The following is a 21,756-nucleotide window of genomic DNA, read 5'->3' on the forward strand; positions in this document are numbered from 1 at the left end:
ATTCTTTATTATTCTGCTCGAGTCAGTTCTGTGTTCATTCGGTTCAATTCGATAAGTGTCAATGTCATAAAAATTCTTCATTTATGAAACAAGTTTGATTCAGCTATAAAGCAGCTTTACAGAAAACAACTGTTTCATTATCCAAAGATGAGTCTGTAAATTAAAACACAAGCATATTAATCTGCTTTATAATAAGAATGACCTTTTTCATATTCAGAGAAACATTCACAGGTCTGATCAAACTTTTTCTGGCTGAGATCAGTTTTGAGAGATTTCTTCCACACACCTGTATGATGGTGAGAATCTCATCATAGCTCAGATGTTCTCCCTGACAGTTGACCAGGAAGTCGTTGAGCTGAGAGATGGCCAGACCCAGCACACCGAGCGATGAATTCTCCACTCCAGTGCCATTGCTCACGATGCTAGCAGCTGCGATGGCGTCTGAAATCTGCTTCTGGTTCTCAGAAATTTGCTGACGTGTGCGGATAAAAAGACCCAGGTCAGAACCGTTGCGAGTTAGGAGATCTGTGAAGACATCAGCTTTGTAAAACCAATCGGTAAAAAAAAAGAAAAAAAAAGACAATCTTATTATTCACACATGCCCACCAAGATCCGGCTGCAATCCTGTGAGTTTGTCATCAATCCTCAGTGTGGTGTAGAGTGGGACAGAGTCAGGGCCCGAGCGACTACAAGGCACGGCGTAAGTGTCGAACAGTTCCTTCAGATCCTTACGACTGCGAATGCTGGGCACACAACGGGAAATGTTCAAGTATCATCCAAATTCAAAACGCAACTGTTTTTGGAAGGAAAGGTGTGTTCTACCTAAAAGACTTGAAGAGCTCCACAAATTCAACAAAGCTCATGATGCTGTCGGAGATCATGAGGTCCTGAAAGCCCCTGAAGAAGCCTTTCCCTCGACCATGCCAGCTCCGACTGCTCCAGGCCCTAAAAACACCAAACATAGGCATCTCTATACCAAAATGGCCTTTTTGAGACAAGTAATAGAATTTAGTTTTCATTATGCAAGAAATTATTGAGATTTGTTCTTGCACCTCACATGTTTGAGCTTAAATATTAACCATATGTGACACTGGACCACAAAACCAGTCTTACGTCTCTGGGGTATATTTGTAGCAATAGCCAAAAAAACAATGAATGGGTCAAAATTATAGATTTTTCTTTTATGCCAAAAATCATTAGGATATTAAGTAAAGATCATGTTCCATGAAGAGATTTTGTAAATTTCCAACCGCAAATATATCAAAACATAATTTTTGATTAGTAATATGCATTGCTAAGAATTCATTTGGACAACATCAAAGGGGATTTTCTCAGTATTTTTTTGCACCCTCAGATTCCAGATTTTCAAATAGTTTCATTTCGGCCAAATATTGTCCTATCATAACAAACCATACATCACTGGAAAGCTAGAGTTCAGATGATGTATTAATTTCAATCGTTTTAAAAGATTAATCTACACTTAAGACTGGTTTTGTGGTCCAGGATCACATATTTGATGTGCACTGAATAAACACCTGAATTAAAGTCTGTTCATCAAGTACAGTGATTGTATCTTTTCAGAAGACTTGGATTAAACAGCATGATTCACATGGATTACTTTTATAATACCTTTATGTGCATGAAAATTTTGATTCAGTTTATGGAAAATCATGAAAGAATATTAAAAATGTCTTAATTCTTAGTCATAAATTCTAACAAATTTCATTTAAGAGCGAACTATCTCTTTAAATCCTTCAAGCACCTGGAACCAGCTTTCATGGAATAAAATAAGATTTCTTACTTGTTATCCTATTTTACTTAAAAATTAGTCAGATTATGTAAGTAAATTACATTGTTAACCAGGTTTAAGGTTAATTTATATGCATATTTTATGTTGCATCCTTCTTGAAGACCAAAAATTGAAAATATCTTAAAAAACAGATCAAAACATGCTAAACCCATCAGACACATTGAATAGAAGCCTGTGTGCTTTCTGGGAATGCACTAAATTCGTATTTCTAAAGAGGGAGTAGCCTTACCCTGGTTGACTTTTGGAGTTGCCGGGGAGAACGGGGGAGGAATGGGGGCGGGTAGGGGTGGAGTTGTTTGTGCTAAAGGAGCCAGAGGAAGATGAGGAGGAGCCTCTGCTGTTGGATAAGGAAAGGGATCCAGGGTGGCCCAAGGTACTGCAGTCTTCTATGGAAACATTCAAACATGTCACTATGACCCTGATCTCTTAAAGTGCCTCATTATGCCTTTTCAACAATTACCTTTCATGTACTGTGTCATGTATCTGTATGTGAACATAAACTATCTGCAAAGTTGTCTTTTCAATCAACCACTTTAAGACATTTGCATCACAGAACTAGTATATTCAGTGTAAATATGAGAAAAAAGTATTAGTAAAGCATCTATAAAGGAAACCACCCTCAACATTCTTCAACAATTATATCTAACCCAGGTCAGATTAGCGGTCAAAAAAATTGCTCAGTAACTCTCACCAGCGTTTTCCTGCTCAACACTTTCCAAAGGGTCTGATTCTCTCCTCCCCAAAGTCTCTTTACAGCTCCTGGTCTTGCGCGACACCATCTCATCATCTGTTCCATCACCACTGTCCCACTGTGAACATAAAAGTGCATTAGTCAAATCATTTAGCCAAGCCAGGACAGCCTGTGTTGCAGTATTTCACTCCTTACCCTGACTAAGGTTTTCTTCTTCTTCTTGACATTGGAGTTAATGCCCAGTGGGCTGTTTTTCTGGGCAGAGCCCTTCTCTGCACTCTTGCTGGCCGATCCAGGGCCGCTCGCACCCATATTCCAGCGTCTCCCACCGAACAACTCGATAGCATTAGCCAGTGTGGGCCCCTCAAATCTACCATCCTCCTAGAACAGGGAGTTTTACAACAATATAAAACCCAACCATAATAAAACATGGACAATAAACATAAGTTAACAGAGTTATGCTAAAGGAAAACAAGTCAAAACTGGAATGTGTTTAGCTATATGAGAATGTCCTTAAATGTGAACTTCTATAATTCAACATTGAGAACACAACATGCGTGCCAAATTTTTTATTTAAATGCAGACTAAGCTGGTTTGCCAGGTCTACCAGCCTGGCCAACTAGTGGTCAGCTGGTTTAGCTGTTCAGCTAGTTGACCTGCTAGCTAAAAAGTGCACAAAATACTTCTAAAACTATCAAACCAGACCAGCGGGACCAGTGGCAAGACCTGCAAGACTTGTTTATAGCATGGTGATTGTAATCGCAATTGTTGCAATCTTTACCATGTATTCAGGATAAATGAGCTTAATACGAAATATGTAATTCGCCATTTTAAAAACATTAGCTAAATAATCACAATAGAAACAAAACATCTTCCACACCTAAACAACCTACTCGTACTGTGTTCTCAAATATATTGACTTGAGGAAATGTAAGTGTACCTGGTACAAACTAACATACTGCTTTCGTAGCCATTGTAATCTCTGGTCAGGAAACTTCCTGATCTTCCTGATGGCACTGAGCAGCTCCTGGAGGCCTTCGTGCAGCATTTGTGCCGTGTGCTTGGGGGCCACAAAGTGCAGAAGCCTGTTGTCTGTGGTGTGAAGTCCATATAGCAGCGTGAGACCATTTTCGCCAGGGTTCATGTCACACAGTTTGTGCTGCAGGCATACATAGTTAACATCCACTCCAGGGTGACCCATAAACACTGCCTTCACCACGTTAAGGTCTAGGAGTCCTTCGGTCAGTCCGCAGTGCACAGGTTGGGCCAGGGGTAAGTGGTCTGGGGATGGTGGATGTCCCATGAAGCCTCTGGCTCCTCTACCTGGGACACAGCTGCTGTGGGGCTTGGACCAGGTAAGGAAGCAGTTATCGGGCTGTAGACGGAGGAGGCAGCGGGCGGTGAGGTGGCTCTCAGGGTCGTAGTGGATAACTGTTGCTCCCTGCAGCAGGAACTGGTGGATATCTGGTTGAAGAGAGAGCACGTACCAGGGGATGAGCTCTGTTCCATGGCTAAATGGTCCACGCACCTCTTCTGTGGTCTGGAGGTCTACATCCTTAGCCAGCTCAAACGGGTCTACTTCAGAGTCCGAGAGGTCTCCTACTAAAAACCTACGGAAAAAGACAAGAAGCGGTTGAAGCAAAAATCAAGAATCAAATGACTAAATAAACATAACTCTGCCTGCAAAACTTCTCAATGTGTTAGAAAAGGTAATGCCATATTAGTCTTGCAAAAGAAGTTGACATGAGCTTTGAGTATTAAAGAGCACTGTCTACCTAAAAGACACAAATTTAGGTGCCATTATGGAAAATAATACAATGCTATGCATTAAATTACTTTAAATCGTGCACTGTGGCAGAGTTGGCACCTTAAGCTTAAATGTGGTTGTGCATCTCATTTACTCTGTGTCTTGGTCTGGATATGGGTCTAGGTTTGTGGTCTAAGACAAGACTGCAGCCTGTTTCCTGAGAGTAATGAGGGTGATAATTACCTCAACCACAGGCTTGCACCATTATAGAGGATCCCATGACTCTTAATGACTACTTAGCCTTAGTGTCAGAAATAAACAGTGGAATAAATTCAGCAAAATCTCAATTTACTTAAAATGGACAGTCTGGTGCATGGAGCAACAGATTTTGCATGGGTACTAGGATAAGGTCAAGATCTGAGCATTGATCTGCGTAATAGTGGTGTGCTATTGGTCTGGACCTCAGAATTCTGGTACTGGTCTGGGTTTTAGGGAATTTTGTATTGGTTTGGGTTTGGATATTTTGCTGATTATTGAAGGGTATTGTCTTGGTTTGGAATCAGGGTTTTGATACTGGTCAGCGCATAAAGAATTGGGCTTTGAAAAGTCTGGTCTTGGCTTCAACTCTGCACTGTGGATTGAGTGAAAGGAAATCCATGCATTTCATAATGCAATCACCTGAAATCTATACAAATGAAACACTGCATTTCACTTAGAAACCAATGCAGTTAGTGTAACCATTAAAGCACAATCTGGCAACTTACATGACACGCTCTGACCCAGGTCCTTTCCTTGAGGGTGGACAATAAGGGTGGAGGGTTGAATTGAATGGTAGATAAGACAAAGACAGAAGGTAGTGGTTTGAGAAATTAAACACAGTATGCGCAAAACTTGATACATTTGTGGTGTTAAGTCAGCCCTGCAACTGGAAGAGGTACTGGGAGAGAAGTTTAGATAAATAAAGTAGTACATCAAAGCCAAGCTGCTCAAGATTCAGTCTCTTGACAGATGAAAATGGTTGGGATGGAGTCTACAAAGGCGATGAGATTCTCCAGAGACACAGTAATAACAATCCATATGAGCACCTTCCTGCAGACAACAAAACTGCCTCAGCGTTGAGCACAAACAGAACTAAAAACTCTGTCTAAGGAAACATGGGGTTTGTAGTGCTGCTCTGTACCTAGGTCAACATGTATAAACAATCTCAGACTACAACATGTTCCACTGAGAAACATTACAGTCCAATGGAAGGCCTTTAGAAATCTTTTTATAACTTAAGATGTTTAAAGCTTCAAAATAAACTCTGAGCACTAACATGCTACAGCAGGGGTGCCCGAACCCAAGACCGAGTTATTAATTATTTTACTCTCTGAGTGAGTTGTGTATGATGAATACAATTTCACAGCAACCTGGCCATAACCTTCATAAAAAAAATAATAATAATAAATACAAAAAATAATAATAATAAATATATATATATACACACACTGTATCAAGAATCATAAGTACCACAAAAAGTAAAGCTTTTTTGTCATTTTGTTAGATTTAGTTAAGCTGAACTTTAGAAACCTTGAAAAGTAGTTATTTTTCTGTCCGATGCTTTTGGGCTTAGGATTTTGTGTGTTCTTGTGGTGATCAAAAAAACAGCCAGCGTTGCTACGATGTAATTTCTTAAGGTCTAATTTGACTCAAATAAACCTTTAAATTTGTCCATGAGCAACAATGGCAGATGTCAATTCACATACATCTAATGGTTCCTCCACCAGTCGAGCAGTTTCCATTGAGGTTCATGGGAATGCTAGGTATCATAGATCTCCTTAGTTAACACAGGTAAGTGTAAAGAAATAACCCAAAGCTTTATGCAGAGAGCCTATTAGTGGTATTAAAGCAAATTGAGAATGTCTCAACATAGGAATTAGACTAAACACATCATATATTCGCAAACAGTGTCCAAAGTTAACTCACTGGTTTCTGCTCTTGTCTTTGAAGGAATTTTTGTGGAAAACTGTGATCTCTTGTGCCTTCTCCTCAGGCTCCTCTGCCTCCAGGCTTCGGTTGCAGCTGCGAATCGTCTGCAGAATGTTACTGACAGTCGCCTCCTTGTCTGAGCTGTGAAGCCCATCGCTCCCAAGCCTCTGCAGGAAGTGCTGCTGGCCGTTGTAGTCGGTGACAAACTGTAAGGTAAAGAGCACTTCACTAGAGATTCCACACAAAAGAAAATAACCACAATTATAGACGATACGAGCAGATTTGTGGGCTGTAAAAGCTTTCAAGGGTGACAAAATGACTTTTTCCTGGTTGAATCACTCTAATGTATTTTTTGTAAAGCCAGGAAGCAATTCAGCAGGCATATTAAAAGTTTGATGAAAAGGTAATTGCTCCAGCTAGCCAAAATGGTCTCAAGATTATTATTGTAACTGTAAAAGGCAATTAAATTAGACCGTGGTGATACAATTTCCTGTGTTACTCATCATGACTCTTTGGAAGCACCTAATCCTCACCTCAACAGGATCTTCTTGAGAATCAAATGATGGACGCAGTCCAATAATGCTGGCTGCACCGTCCAAAGCCTCACTAAGTTCCTTAAGGAACACACCACAGAAGGGCACCACTTTGCATCCAGGGATGTTAAGGGCACGGTTGACCACTTTCTTGTACTCAGAGGATGTTTCATGCTGGGCCATGGCGTCCTTCAGACCACGCATGGTCTCAATATCCGCCTGGTCCATGAACTGCCACATTTTCAGAACTTTGCGAGACCTGGGGAAGAATAAGACTATATGTATATTGCTCAAGGCTTCTTATCATTTTTGTTTTTAACTGTAATTTAAAACATAATTTAGGGATTAAGTCTGATGAATCGCTATGATTAAGTCTAATTATGTGCAACCAGATTTAGATTTTGTCTTAAAGGGGTCACAAAATTTCTCATTTAAATTTTTCCTTTCTTTGGAGTGTTACAAGCTCTTGGTGCATGAAGAAGATCTGTAAAGTTGCAAATCCAAAGAGATATTATTTATCAAAGTTTGCCCCCACGTCTGAGTCACTATGTGGAAATATTTGCGTGATGCCGCCCAAATGTTCACGCAAAGAAAGAAGGCGTGGTTTCAGTAACACAGTCAGTGTTGAAGCAGTCATGTCAGGGAGATGCTGTGTGTATTAAGGCGAAAGCAAAAGCACTTTATTTGGCCTTATGAAAGTAGATACATTTAGGAATCTTTAAGATTACTTACAACAGAACAGCAACGCATTTAAGTATTTAGTAGTTTAAGTATTTGCTATGAAATGTTAAAATGCAGAGTTTTGGTTCCTCTTTCAGGCTTGAACTGATGGTAAAACTAAGGAAATTATTAACGGTCTTTACATTTATTTTGAAAGATGAAGCTTACGATTATGAAAAGGGGTGTTACATTTCCATTTCCAGTTAGTGCTTGCTGTGTTCAGCCAATCACAATGCACTGGGTCAGTTGTCCAATCAGAGCAGACTGCACTTCTCAGAATGAGGGACTTTGTAGAAAACTACGTGTTTGAGAGAGGCGGGACATAGAGGACCTACAATAATGTACAGTATTTGAAAAATAATGTGCTTTTTGAACATTAAAGGATGTCAACATATTCTGTTACACCAAATACACAAAATAATGAATAATGATCTTTAAAAAAAGCATCATATGACCCCTTTAAGTCGTAAAATATTTTTGTATAATAACCAGCAAACTGTATTTTTCTGTGGAATAAAAATCTAACTGATTCCACTGCAAACTCAGAGGCTGCTACATCTTCTGACTGAAGTGAAAAAATGGCTTTGGAAGACTAGTATTAATATCAATCTTCATGTCGAGCATAAACCCTTTGATAGATGACTTAAATTTTAGATACGGTAATTAATCCAAAGAGAAAGCAACCTGGGTTGCAGATTAGTATTGAGACTCATCCTATCTCATGTAACAGATGTGTTGTCAAAAACATTTTAATGACTCAAGAATGTCCCTCACTTTGTTAAGTAACACACAATACAAACAGAGAGGGCCATTTATTCTCAAAGGATTATTTCTTTTCTAACCAAGCCATTCAAGGCATCATGCCATACCTGAGACCGGCCAAGAATTCCATGACCGCATTATAGTTGCCCATGTTCCAGGAGCACTTTGCCACATGGACAAGGTATGAGAAGACTTCTCTCTTCTCCTCCATGGACCCAGCAGTCAGGATAAGCCAGGTCACCCACGAGCTCACCTAAACACACAACACACACACTTTAGTTTGAAGCCCAAACCTGAGAATAAACTGATCTCCAAACCTTCCTCACTTTATTGGTGTATAATCAAACATATCTGGAAGAAACACTTGATTGTATAACATAAATTTCTAGTTTTAAACTCAGGAGTTCAAACATGATTTCATTTACATTTCAAAGAAAAATGAAGATTTGAGTGCACAAATGTAGATTTAATCCCGCTGGGCCCCATAAGACTAACACAGATAACAAGACAGTGATCCATACAACGGCTGTATATTCCAAGTTTTCTCAAATCATACAATGGGTTTGTGAGAGACACATTTGAAATTTAACACAGGAAACTTAGTTCAAAATTTGTGATAAACGTTTGTTTATAACCTAGGTATAACCTTTTGTAAAGGTTCAGAACAACAAGAGGCCAGGAAAATGATGAACATGATGAAATGATGAAAATGCTTTAAAAGAAAAAAACTCATGTTATTTTGTCATGTCAGTTTCATATGCAGAGAAAGAAGGCATGTGTCGGTTGTTTCCCTTTGGAAAGTGTAATACAGTGTGGTGCTATCAAAGCATTGCTCTTTGCATTGCAACATGCTAGAAACCACTCCACTAAAAAACACTCATAATACCCTAGTAACTACACAGCAATGCAGTGTCAACTAGGGCTGCACGATATTGGGAAAAAATGACATTGCGATATTTTTTTTTCTGCGATATATATTGCGATATGAAATCTAATCTAATTTTTTCTTACAAAAAAAAAATTGGGTGAGCAGATTTACATTCTCATTTTATATGATTTAAACATCGACACCATCATGTCAATTGATTAATATGCACGAGGGAGAGAGAGCAAGACAGCGCTCGTATTGTTTGAAGCGCTCGCCCTCTCTCTCTCTCTCCCGGGCTCTCGCTCTCTCTCTCTCTCTCTCTCCCGGGCTCTCTCTCTCTCTCTCTCTCTCTCTCCCGGGCTCTCTCTCTGTCACGCTCTCTCTCGCGCTCTCCGCGAATCACATTCGTCAAGGGCCGGGGAGCAGCTGACCCATACAGTTAATGAATAACGGATCAACTACGACAGCCTACATCACACATCTTGCAATGTGACTATCGTGGATTCGTACATTGCGATATTGATGCTTAAACGATGCTTTTTTACAGGTGTTTTTTTTTTGCACTGCATTGCATTAACAGAAATAGATACGTCCATAAAAATATGGATAATATCCTGACAGAAAATGACCAGAACATTTTCAGTTTTTAATTTAATCAGTGTATCAACTGCAATTGCAACACCCAGAACACCCCAGTATTGTGGTGTCGAGCCTTTGTACGGTCAATCACCACTCACACCTACTTTAAACACCATGTCACAGAATCCGACCGTCTCTAGTCCTGAGTGCTCATAACAGCAAATCAGTTTGAGCACAAATATTTATGTGATGGTGTGTTGCAGCTAAAAACACCTCACAGAAAGTCAGTCAGTTACATAAACATTTCTGCCAAGGCCCGGATGGTCAGGGACATTTAATACGAGGAGACCGGTACACTGGAGCTCATGTCATTATGCCAGGATTCCACCGGTTAGACTGCTGCTCTTGAGTTACTGCACAGCCCGGCCAGCCAGCAGTGAACGGACAGCAGATTTGACACATTAAAAACTTACGTAAGAGTTGCCAGAGACACTGCACCCTGGAAGGGGCTTCAAAGGCGACTGCCGGTCATCTGTCTGAATAAGACCTCAAACAACTGACCACAACAAGGACGAAAGACCACAAACCCTAGGCTATGCATGGACACCCAGTGGCGACACTTCAGGGATATATTATGTGGGTTATAACATAACCAAAATAACACAACACATTGCTGGGGTATGAATAACTCCACAGGAAGCATTAGGGTAAAAAAGCAAACCAAATCCATCTAAAGGAGAAATCTGTGACTTGTTTGCAAAGGACACTAGGATTAACGCTGGGAGGGGTGTTATGTGATCTATTCCTTTTATACTATGATAGCGTTAAATCACATCGAAGCCTATGATCTAGAAAGCTCCTTTCAACCAGGAAACCTTCAATGTTTCTTCTAATCGAACATTCAAGGAAATGCATTCAACGATGAAAGATGATTCCTTGGAGCATTACGCTACTTGACAAGATATAAGACTGATTTCTACAACTTTCTGAGTTGTGAGTCTTACATAACTAGCACTGACTGTCTGGGCTGTAAGCATCTGCAAATCTTTATTTCATGCTATTCCAAGTCATAACCTGTCTAGATTCTTGCTTTTACATCAAATATAACCAGTTTTTATGTTTTAAGTCTTAAAGAGTTCAGCCAACAATGGCAAATATGCATTTTATCTCCATTTAGTTTCTTAAAATCAAAACCAGCTGATCTAAAGGCTAACGTGCACCTTAAAGATGACATCATTCCACTTTCTTTAAGGCCCAAAAAGAAAAACACAATTTTCCCCTGGAAAATTTGATATTTGATTAAATATCAAATATTTAATACAACTGCAATAAACTCAGAAATGTTTTGGTAAGTAGGTACTTGCTGTGAATGAGAAAAGATCCAAGTAAGACAGGCAATAGAACAGATACCTGTGATTAGCTTTTGCTGCAGCGATAACAAATGACCTTCCGTGTTCTGGATTTTTAGGCCTAACCCTAACCCTAACCTAATTCTAACCCTAACCCTTTTTTTTTATTAAACCTGGATTATTAATAAATGCTCACCTCGTTGAATCTTATGACGAGGTCTTCTACTGTGTTGTGGTGATCATTCTGAGTGGGCATGATGGGGGCAGACAAGGAGGCTTTCAGGTGCGGGTGGCGTTTGTTGCACTCTGGGCTTCCCAGGTCTCGGGTGAGAAAGCTGAGGTAGTCGAGGGGGAAGACGCGGCGATACAGCTGCTGCTCCTGTTCTGTCAGGATGGTGGCAATCTCCTCTGGGAACTGGATGAGGTGCCGCAGGTCGGCTAGTTCCTTACTGATGCCCGTCACGGTGGACGGGAGGATGCTGGAGTTGGCCATGGAGCTACACAGCTGCCGTTCTGGAAGAGACAAAGACAATGGTGTTTACTGGATAACATCTGTATGGAACGGTAACCTAATGGCCCTCTCCGACCACCATATACCCTATTTTCTGCCATTTTCTTATCTTAACATGAGAGAGATTTCAAGTCCTAACATTAGTGGTTGATATTGAAAAAATAAGAAAATTTGCATCAATGATGTAACAGGCAACAGATGCATATATAAACCAGACGTACTCTTAAAATGTGGTTTAAGTTCCGCAAACCTAATGCAGTGACTTTGGTTACAGTTTATGAACAGAACCATACTGAGTACAGCATAGACAGGACAGACAACTGGATTATGGCACTTTGCAAGCATGGCAATTAGAGAGACAGAGGGGAAACACAGAAACTTTAATAAAATGGCCTTTGCCCAGTGGGTTCTGCATGGTTTGGCATGCTAAGAACACACCCAACTCCAATCCAAAATCTCCAATGCTCCTCCACAATTTTTGACATCTCAGGAGCTCTACAGTACAGTACAGGAGATCAGAAAAAAGCTCAGAAAAATAAATGGTGGAGGACAACATTGATAATTAAATTGATTATACACTGGAACGTTTTGTTATAAATGGAACTAAAACAGAACTTTGATCCAAAACTAGAGAAATCTCGTAAATCTAGTAAAACTCACCATAAACTTACCTGAGAAAGTAATGGGTAATATAGGGTAACTACATGGGTTAAGGTTAGGGATAGGTTCAGGGATATTACCCAGGTATTGTATACCAATGGAACAGAATTGTAATATAAAGTGCTACCAAAATTTGAATGATGCACAAATTCTAATCATATATAGCTAGTAGGCAGTCAATCAATTCACTAGGTTTTAGAACAGAGCCATTATATAGGACATATATTACATGCCCCCAAAATGGAATTTATAAATTCAATCAACCATTTTTCGCATCAACATATGAATCAATATTCTTTATTGCGGCAAGACAGGGCTGGTGATAACTGTGTTCAGTAAAATGCAGTGCAAAGGAAGAAGATAAAAACATACATAGATATGTATGCTCATACTACAACAATGTACAGTATTTACATGGTAATTAAAAAGAAGCAGAGAGTACTGCAAAAGACAAAACAAATAACTCTGATGATGTACACTGTGTGACACTTCAGTCTCATCAGTGCAGTCTAATAAAAGTGGAAGGCGCCATACAGGCCAGAGTAGTAAATATTCCCAATAACCCATATACTGTGACACTGATGGATCATCTCTTCAACATCACCAGTCTCGTTATATTTACATATCTCCAATGTTTACTCCATTCTCCTCTGAGATTATAATCAGAAAACGGTTATGCTGGTATGGCGCTTAAGGCCAGGTCAAGCAAAAATAATATAAATACTGTGAATCATGCTTGTCTGGATAGCATCAGCTGTCAAAAGCAGTGTTTGCAGGCTCCTTCGGCTCAACGCGCCGCCATGGTGACCGCCGGAACAGGAGGGGTTTGATTTGTGTATTCAGTCTAGTCTTCTGATAGAACATGAGAGTGTGCTTCTAGTTCACTCGAAGACACTACGTATCATATCAAAACCTTGGTTTTGAAACTCTATGTTTTGGTGTTAGCATGTCGCTAAGCTAATGGCACAATTCCCCAATAAAAGGAAAATGCTTAGCACACAAATAATAAATTAATACATAAACTACAATTTTATCAAAAGCCAATATACTGTTAGTATTTATAAGACTATGCAGTCTAGGTAAGCAGCACACCATATGAACAAATTATTTGCAGTTCAGCTTGGAAATGCAATTACAAAGGAATCAAAATACTTTCAATTTGAATAAACCTGAGCTGTGCTGACTTTGTATCGCTTTAAACTGAACCAGTAGCCAGTAATACTGAGAGTTGGTGAGTTTTAGGCACATCATCTTTGCAATATACGGCCTCATATCTATTTGAATTTCATTAGCCATCACACGCATCTATCTGCCTTGTGTCCTTTTCTCTTTGCACATGGCATCTTTTGAAGCAAAATGGAGGAAATTAATGCACTGCATCAGGCTGCGAATGAGCTGTCCTGATCTTTATGCATGGGCCACTCATGGTGCAGGTTTGAAGCAGACAGGAAGCAGCCCTCGTTTTGTGAACGACAGCAGAGATCCTGCTATTGGGACAGAGCAGCTGAGGTGCTAGAGGAGCGCAACAAATTGAAAAAAAGAATTGTTGCAATAAACAAATAGTGAAAAGTGTTGATTAAAGCATTGCTTGTAGGTGCAATCCCATTTTTCTCATAACCAGCCTTAGTACACATTTATGAATCTAGGCATAGCCTATGCCAACACACTGTGTAATATGCAATTAACAGTAAAAGAAGAGATCTAAGGATGTATTTATTTATTTAGACATGACGCTGATACAACACATTAGCCAGTCTAAAAATCAGTCAGAAGCTTCAGGAGAAAAGAGCCTTTGTCTTGGACAGAAACAGTCGGCAATCTGGTGATTTAGGAATTATACATTATTAATAATACATGAACATACAGTATACTGTAAATGTTTCCTGTACCAAACATTAGCCAATAGATTTGCAGTATTTTGCAGCAAGTTATAAAGGTAAATGCCATCAGACTCTTCTACAACTTCCAGAAAAATATTTGAAATGAAGATGCAAGAAAAAAAAAGCATTCAGAATAACCTTGAGCAGGATGATTCATTTTGTTTAACAAAAGAGTGAAAGCCTACAGAACGTCACAACCCAGCAAGATAGAAAACTCTTTCAGTACAACGTGTTGATGTACCATTAAACTACACACACACACACACACACACACACACACACACGTCAATTCATTCAATGCTCAGTTTCGTATTAAGCTGGATTTAATATTTCAATTTAGGTTCAAGGCAGTTTAAAAGGACCTGATTTACCGAACCTAATAATATATCTATAAAGAAAGTGCTGAATTGTGAAGAAAGCATCAAATAAAATAAATCATGCACCTATTCTTCCATCTTCTACAGTATTTACACAGACCTTTTCTTCTTCATACATACTGTCTATATAAACGCCATCCTTTAAAGGGACAATCACTAATTCTTCTTGTCATTCCAAACCTGTACTGTATGACTTTTTGACTACAACTGCCAGCTCTCAACAAACTAATGATGCAACCTGAATCAAACATTAAAGCGTATTCCCTGTTGATTATTACATTCCTGACATAAATATTACAAAAAATCTACTTCACAGTGTTTCTAGGGTTGTTTTTGGTGTTTTTCTAGTCTCATACACCAAAAACCTTGGGCTGTCAAAGTACTGTACTCTCTTTACAGCAAAAAAACAAAGCACAACACTTCAGTCCTCGACACCAAGCTCCAGCCACATATTGAAAATAAGTGCACAGGTGACAGAACTGCCTGTGGTGTGTATGGTAAAGTTGAAGCGTGACTTACTGAGCAGCCTGTAGTCTATCCTCTGTGAGTGGGAGTGTTTCATGGTTGTGGCCGTAGTGACAGTCGGCTCGCTGACTCCCTGCTTCACGCTGCAGCGGCGAGAGGCGCTCAGCCACATTTAAACTCAGCCTGACTGCAGCTGCCAGCTCTCTACTGCCACAAATCTGACTCGCTGCATATCTCACTCCTTCACACACACACACACACACACACACACACAGTTTGGCCACTCGTACTCCCCTCCCTCTCTCTCACACACATATACACACACATTTACTCTCTCCATTGGCTGCTCCTTCCTTGCAGGTCATGTTACTCACAGATGAAAGCAACACATAGTGTTAAGTGCAGAGCGAGGAGATCGAGTACCCAAACATGCTCTGATCACCAGTAAAGACTTCGCAGATTGACTTGGGTAAGATTCCAGTTAGAATCTGATAGGCAAACAATGATATTATAGCCTAAATTTGGGCATGAGACCTTGGGGAAGTGCTTGAGTGTGCTTGTTTCCATCATTAACTTTCCCAGTTCATCCTGAGAGAGACTTATCGAGGAAAAGAACTCATCCAACAGCTTTATGGTCCATATGCCAGCTCCATTAAGCACAAAGAAAAGCTGTCCTGCAGATCTAGGAATTGCTTTTATAAAGCCATTAACAACTAAAATCAAATGTATCCCTTAAGACATGTAAAAATCATAGTTGCTGAATATAAGAAAGACCTTTAACACAACTTCAATAACTGTTATAAATATCAACACCGTTAAGCTGTCCTCTCATGTCTTCCAAACCTGTATGACTTCCTTGTCTATTCGTCTCTTTTCTATACACTTTTCTATAGTTTCACTAACATGCCATAAGGATAGCCCATACCAATCATGCCAGTCATGTGAGGTCATACAAGAGATTTGCGACAGCAATTTCAGTCATTATTCATATTTCTCACTGCCAGCTGGCGAAAAACAGCCACCATGCCAGGTTTGATGTCAACAACACCACGATGTTGGTTCTCAAGTGTCGTAACCGAAGAAGATTTTCAACGAATATCAACTTACATTTCTTGCATTGTTTCAGAAGACTTCAACACAGTTCAACAATGGACAAGATTAATGGTAGTTTCTGAAAGTTTAATTTCATCATAAAAACAGCACAAACATTCTGTGAAATATATTTTAATAATCTTCTCAGTTCCACTAAGTTCTACAGACAAAATCAAGTCAGATTTGAAAGGTTTGAAACAACATGAGAATGAGATGATGAGGACAACTTTTGGTATAGCACTTTATTTTACAGTGTCCTTGTTACACGTTACATGTTCTTACTATAGCACTACCAGTAAATGACACCTTATTACAAGCAACTAACACTAAGCCAAAGATTCTCTTACATTAATATTATATAATATATATTATATAAATCTATAATATTTTTATCATCTAGATATACAAAAGATGATAAAGTTTATTTGACCAGGGAAAGGTTTGCCATTTTCTGCACATGAACTCATAACACAAATCACGTCATGAGTGTGCAGTCGGAAATCTCACTGCTAAATAAACACAGCGTGACTGTCTAACACAACCTGGGCTGTGCGCAGTGCCTCACCTCGAGTGGTAAAGGTCTGCGAGTTTGCATTTTTCCTGCGAGCACAGAGCTGCCTCTCATGTGTGTTCTCATGACCTGACCCAGTGCACTATTCCTGTCCACCTCCATTCATCGCCACTGAAACTCTCTTTGCATGCTGCTGTATTTCTGTTTTTTTTTTGTTTTTTTTTGAGTAACCCAATTTTAATTGTTATTTTACAATTCTCCTAAAATGAGTGTTCCACTATAATCAAAAAGTATTGATTTTGTTCCCATAATACAAAAAGCTTTCCTGAGTGAACCTGACCCCCTGTGGATAGACTTAATTAGAACCTTTGCTGCTGTAAAAATGAGGGATGAATCTTAGAAATTGATCTTTTGCTATGACTCTAGAGCCCTAGATTTCAAACAGAACAAACTCAGTGACCACGTGACACTGCTGGAGCACCATTTCATTGAGCCATAACAACCACAGATATATTCAGAGTAGTTGTCGATCATATGAATTAATCTTAAAATTGTACCTCCTGTTTCCCAATTGTGGTGTTATTTTTAGAAATGCATTTTTATTTGTGCTAGGAAAATGTGTTTTCATGAACACTACTGTTCTAAAATTGGGGGTCAGTAAGATTTTAACGAAAGTAATGCCTTTATTCAGCAAGCAAACATTAAATTCATCAAAAGTGGTAGAAAATACATTTTAAAAAAGTACATTTCAGAATTTTTTTTTTTTTTAAGTGCTGTTATTTGGAGGAATGTTTCTTGAGCAGAAAATAAGCATATTATTATGATTTCTGAAAGATTATGTGACACTGATGACTGGAGTAATGATGCTGAAAAATACAGTCTTTTAAATTGTAATAATATTTCACAATATAACTGGTCTTACTGTATTTTGAATTAAATAAATGCAGGCTTGGTGAGCAGAACAAATTATTTTTAAAAAAAGCACAACCGCAGGCAATGCTAGAGTTTATACATTTGAATTTTTTTATTATCATTTCATCTTTACAAAAGAAAGTATACAAGCAAGTCTGTAAATTATACAGCTACAGTGTAAACAATGTAAAAGTCCATTCTGCTAGTTCGACAGTTATTTAAAAAATAACGATGATGCTATCTTTCTGAAGTCACTTTTTCCCTCCTGTAATTTGGCTCCAAATCTCAAGTGAAAATTGTCATTTTGACATGTGACATCTGTAAGGGGTAAAAAAAATTAACCACCTACTGAACACCATGGCCTTGTAAGTTCATTTCACTGACCGACCAAACAAAACAGTCTTAACTATGGATTATAACCAAGTTTGCTGCCCAAAGCAGCTAATAAACATCAGCACACAATGAGACTTTTGGTGTCACTTAATTTGCAGAACATCTTTACCTCTCACTATGTATAAAAAGCCCAAAAATGGTGAGAATGTCCATTGAGAGGGGCCAGATTGCATTTTGGCCCAGATGCCTGAACTTCCCACAGCTCGCGAGAGAAAAATAATGCTTGTGTATTTAATTATGAGGCCGCGAATACCAGGGTCACTGAGTCATGGTCCCACACAGACGTCATGTCACCTGGAATTAGGCCAGAGCGGCGTGTGTTCGAATCACTGAGGATCGTTTTACACCGACATGTCTCACGAAAGAGCTTGAAGGTTACACTCCAAATGGACGAGCGCCAGGTGATAAGCTAATGCGGCCAAAATCAAATTAAAGGGAGAACAACCGTCTGACTTTTTGCAAATCAAAGCAGGCATTTGAAGTGCACTGTTCGAATCGGTTGGCGAGCCAGCGCGAAAGAGCCGAGGGTTGAGGAAGTCAGAGACTGACGCCCTTCTCCCCCGCGTCGGTCACATTACACGGCCCTCGATGGAGGAGAAGAGATGATTTTCATTAGTTCATAACCTGCTTCTGCGGCGCCTGTAAGAGGCCTCCTCATAAATCATCTTTCAGCCGGCAGAAATGCTAGGTTCTCTTCAGAATGAAAGAAAAAACCACACAAGCAAAAAGCTAAGTCATTATTATGCACAAAAGAAGATTATGTTAACAAAAGAAACCAATTATTCTCTTGCAGAAAATATTATCTCGCTATTCTTGTATTATCTATTACTCCGTAATTGTGGTGCTTGTGACAAAGTTTGCAACAAAGACTAGCTTGTGGAAAATCATTCTGGAACATTTAATATGTATGAATGCCAAAATGCATTACTTTGAACGCAGAACAACTCTTCGAAAAGATGAAGTAGCATCTGAATGATAAGAAAATGCATGCAGTGAATAATCCATTACTTGAACCTTCCTTTAAAAAGATCCTTGAGCATCTGAATTACACAAAAAAGTGTGCTGATAAAGAATTATTCCAGTGTCCAAAGTCAACACTAGCAAGAAAAACTAACTTAGTGATCTCTAGGGATTGATCTGGACATTGCAGTCAACCAAATCCTGAGTAATTCTGTCGAGAGGATCCTCAAAAACAACTGCCTTTAAGCTACGGGGGGAAAAACATCCACATGTGAGCACTAAGACCCTTAAAGTTGTGTCTTTCTATTTGTTCAACCTGAATAGAAAGTATTGTTCCATATTAGCTGTGGTTGTGTAGCACGCTGAATTAAGTGTCAATCTCAGACAGATTCCACAATGAGCACTTCCGAAGAAAAGCTGGCTGCTGAAAATGTCAGGTTTATGCCTTAAAAATGTTGGAAAGTACTCAAAAGATGTTTTATGTTTTTTGTATGCAACTACAATATCCTTGAGCAACTGAACTATAAATGTACTAACCATATTCCTTGTAGCTACAGTATGTCCATCAACTAATCTGTACACATTAGGAAGGACAAATTCTGTCTTCTAGACACATTTCATGCTGATTTATGTAGTGGTCTTTAATTTTTCACTAATGTGCCATTTTCTCAATGTGATGCCACTTTGTTGTATGTGAATATATTATTATGGCTTTGTAAGTTGTAAATTAGCATCCATTAAAAACCTCCAATCATTTTATTAATTCTCAATGAAGTTTCATTCCTCTTGCTACACTGTATAGAATATTTCATTTTACTGATATAATTATACCCAGACTAAAAAACTTTAATAAAGAACAATTTTGCCAGATTTGACCAGATTTCTATTCTTAGAGTTTCAGTAGTATGTGTAAACAAACAATTTGTAAACATTCTCTGCATTATCTACAAAAAGATATGTTCATTTGTTAGCAAAAGTCATCAAATACAAAAATGCTAAGTTCCATCTGTAGTCTTAACAAAAACCCTGGAGTTATCAAAAGGCAAAACTTTTTACAGCTTTTGTTAAAACTACAAATTGATCTTCTGCATTTTTGTATTCTTGCTCACAGATCAATACAATGGTATTGTCCAGATCAAAACTGCATTACAAGTGTTGAAGGATTTATCAAAAATAAACATTTTAATTTTTTTTTTCTTAAAAGCCTTGTCAGTTGTGAATTCCCCTTTTTATCATAAAACATCAGCCTTAAGCATCGACAAAGCTGAAATTGGTGGGTTTTTACCTTTCAGCATCGCTCGACCTGTGGAGCCAAAAGTCACGCTAGGGAGAGAAGTTCGGGCCCCGAGAGCAGCTGTGGCCTCCAGCAGGGACCCACTCAGATGAGCTGCAATGCTGGTTCTATGAGGACAGGCCCTAAATCTAATCCACAACGGGGAGACCGGTGGCCATGACACAGCCTGGGACAGCAATTTTCTGGATGGGTGCAGGAGATAGACCTCAGGACTCAGGGTAGGATCAACATGATCAATCTGTAAAAAAAGAGAGACAATGGTAATTCACATCTGTTGAGGTTTATGTCTTGTTAAAACAGAGGACATGCTGTCTGAGGTTATCGAACCCTGGGGTATCTCAACTTTTTCAAAAGATAACATATGATTTAGATTTTAACACGGTTCCCTGTCTCTGAATGTTTGAAATTGGTGAATTTGTGACACTACAACAGTACAATTACAAACTCACTTACTTATATTAAACTTCAACTTTTATTGCCAAATATTATATAGGCATTTTTATCTTTATATCTTAATAGACTTCTACATCTAAATTTTTAGTGTTTTGCTTAATTATTTATTTTTTTAAGAATTTTTATGAAGTCTGTGTTGATATAACTAGGTTTAAATAAATGGGGGCATATTAGGGTCCCTGGAAGTTTTCAGAAGCCATCTGATTGAGAAGCACTGGTCTAACTAAATTAGCCCAACTAGTGGCGGAACTAATCAACTGGCTGACTAGTTGATGCAACACCTAACAGACATGTAGGTTCCTGTCTTCACTTCTCTAATAATCTTGAGACCTGGTGCCCTACAGTGATTTAATCACTTTCAGTGTGAGCAACCCAAGGAACCAACAGCCAGCTCCCTAATAATGATAACAACAGGAAGCCATAAGAGAGAGAGAAAAAAAAAAAAGACTTCTCTTCTGAACAAGTAACTGCTTAATGATCAGCCCAGTAAGAGCAGAAAGAGAGAACAATCCCAGGTCTTGCGATTAAACTTATCCTTTTTGAGAAAGGGCACCGGTTTGGTGATTTTGACGTAGTGCAGAGAGCAGCCATTATTTCTCCATTACTGATCCCAGACTGCATTTCTGCCAGCTGATTCCAGGAAAGTCATTACAGCTGTTGTCTGTGCCCTTCCTCTGAAACCATTGACCCAGCTTCTTTGGCACCTCTCTCCCCAAACGGCACTGGCTCTGATGAGAATTAAACCACTCTCATTGGATAAATAGATTCAGCGGCGTTGCAACGTGACATTGGCGAATAGCAGGTGCTCAGAGCTAAAGCAAAGCGAGGCGAAGCACAGGACCTTAAAGACCTTTCACTTAGGTTGTTTATAATGCAAGAACAAAACCAGAAAGAAGGATGTGTAAATAACAGTAAGGTGTTGTTTACAGTAGATTTAGATTTTTTACTTGCCCTGACAAAATGTGGACCACAGTACCAGGTTTGGGTTTAGCAAAATGTTAAATATTTGCAAACTATGTAATCTCTTTTCCTCTCCAAGACTGCATTTATTTAAACTAAAATGCTGTAAACTGTAATATAGCATGCATTATTACTATTTAAACAAAACTTTTCTATTTGAATATTTTTTCAAATGTAATTATTCCAGTGATGCAAAGTAACATTTTTACCATCGTTACTCCAGTTTTCAGATTCACATTCAGAAATCATTCTAATATACTA

General features: G+C 38.9%; 1 protein-coding gene across 12 annotated transcripts in view; it reads right to left on the minus strand.

Annotated features, from left to right (window-relative positions):
- plce1 (phospholipase C, epsilon 1) overlaps nucleotides 1–21,756 on the minus strand; it is a 76,303-nt gene that overhangs the window by 17,349 nt on the left and 37,198 nt on the right. For 6 of the 12 annotated variants that reach the window (XM_052570521.1, XM_052570517.1, XM_052570516.1 and 3 more), the window contains 13 exons: nucleotides 20,074–20,320; nucleotides 11,224–11,540; nucleotides 8,339–8,484; nucleotides 6,750–7,008; nucleotides 6,214–6,422; nucleotides 5,013–5,039; nucleotides 3,442–4,111; nucleotides 2,697–2,882; nucleotides 2,502–2,619; nucleotides 2,040–2,196; nucleotides 823–945; nucleotides 607–743; nucleotides 287–525 (listed from right to left, as the gene is read on the minus strand). In XM_052570521.1, coding sequence (XP_052426481.1) covers nucleotides 287–525; nucleotides 607–743; nucleotides 823–945; nucleotides 2,040–2,196; nucleotides 2,502–2,619; nucleotides 2,697–2,882; nucleotides 3,442–4,111; nucleotides 5,013–5,039; nucleotides 6,214–6,422; nucleotides 6,750–7,008; nucleotides 8,339–8,484; nucleotides 11,224–11,540; nucleotides 20,074–20,320 — 2,835 coding nt within the window. Of the gene's footprint in view, nucleotides 1–286; nucleotides 526–606; nucleotides 744–822; nucleotides 946–2,039; nucleotides 2,197–2,501; nucleotides 2,620–2,696; nucleotides 2,883–3,441; nucleotides 4,112–5,012; nucleotides 5,040–6,213; nucleotides 6,423–6,749; nucleotides 7,009–8,338; nucleotides 8,485–11,223; nucleotides 11,541–14,974; nucleotides 15,142–20,073; nucleotides 20,321–21,756 lie in introns of those variants that run through there. The other 6 variants (XM_052570523.1, XM_052570528.1, XM_052570519.1 and 3 more) reach the window with 4 other exon arrangements.

The sequence above is a fragment of the Carassius gibelio genome, chromosome B12 (assembly GCF_023724105.1).
Source record: "Carassius gibelio isolate Cgi1373 ecotype wild population from Czech Republic chromosome B12, carGib1.2-hapl.c, whole genome shotgun sequence".
Classification (NCBI taxonomy): Eukaryota; Metazoa; Chordata; class Actinopteri; order Cypriniformes; family Cyprinidae; genus Carassius; species Carassius gibelio.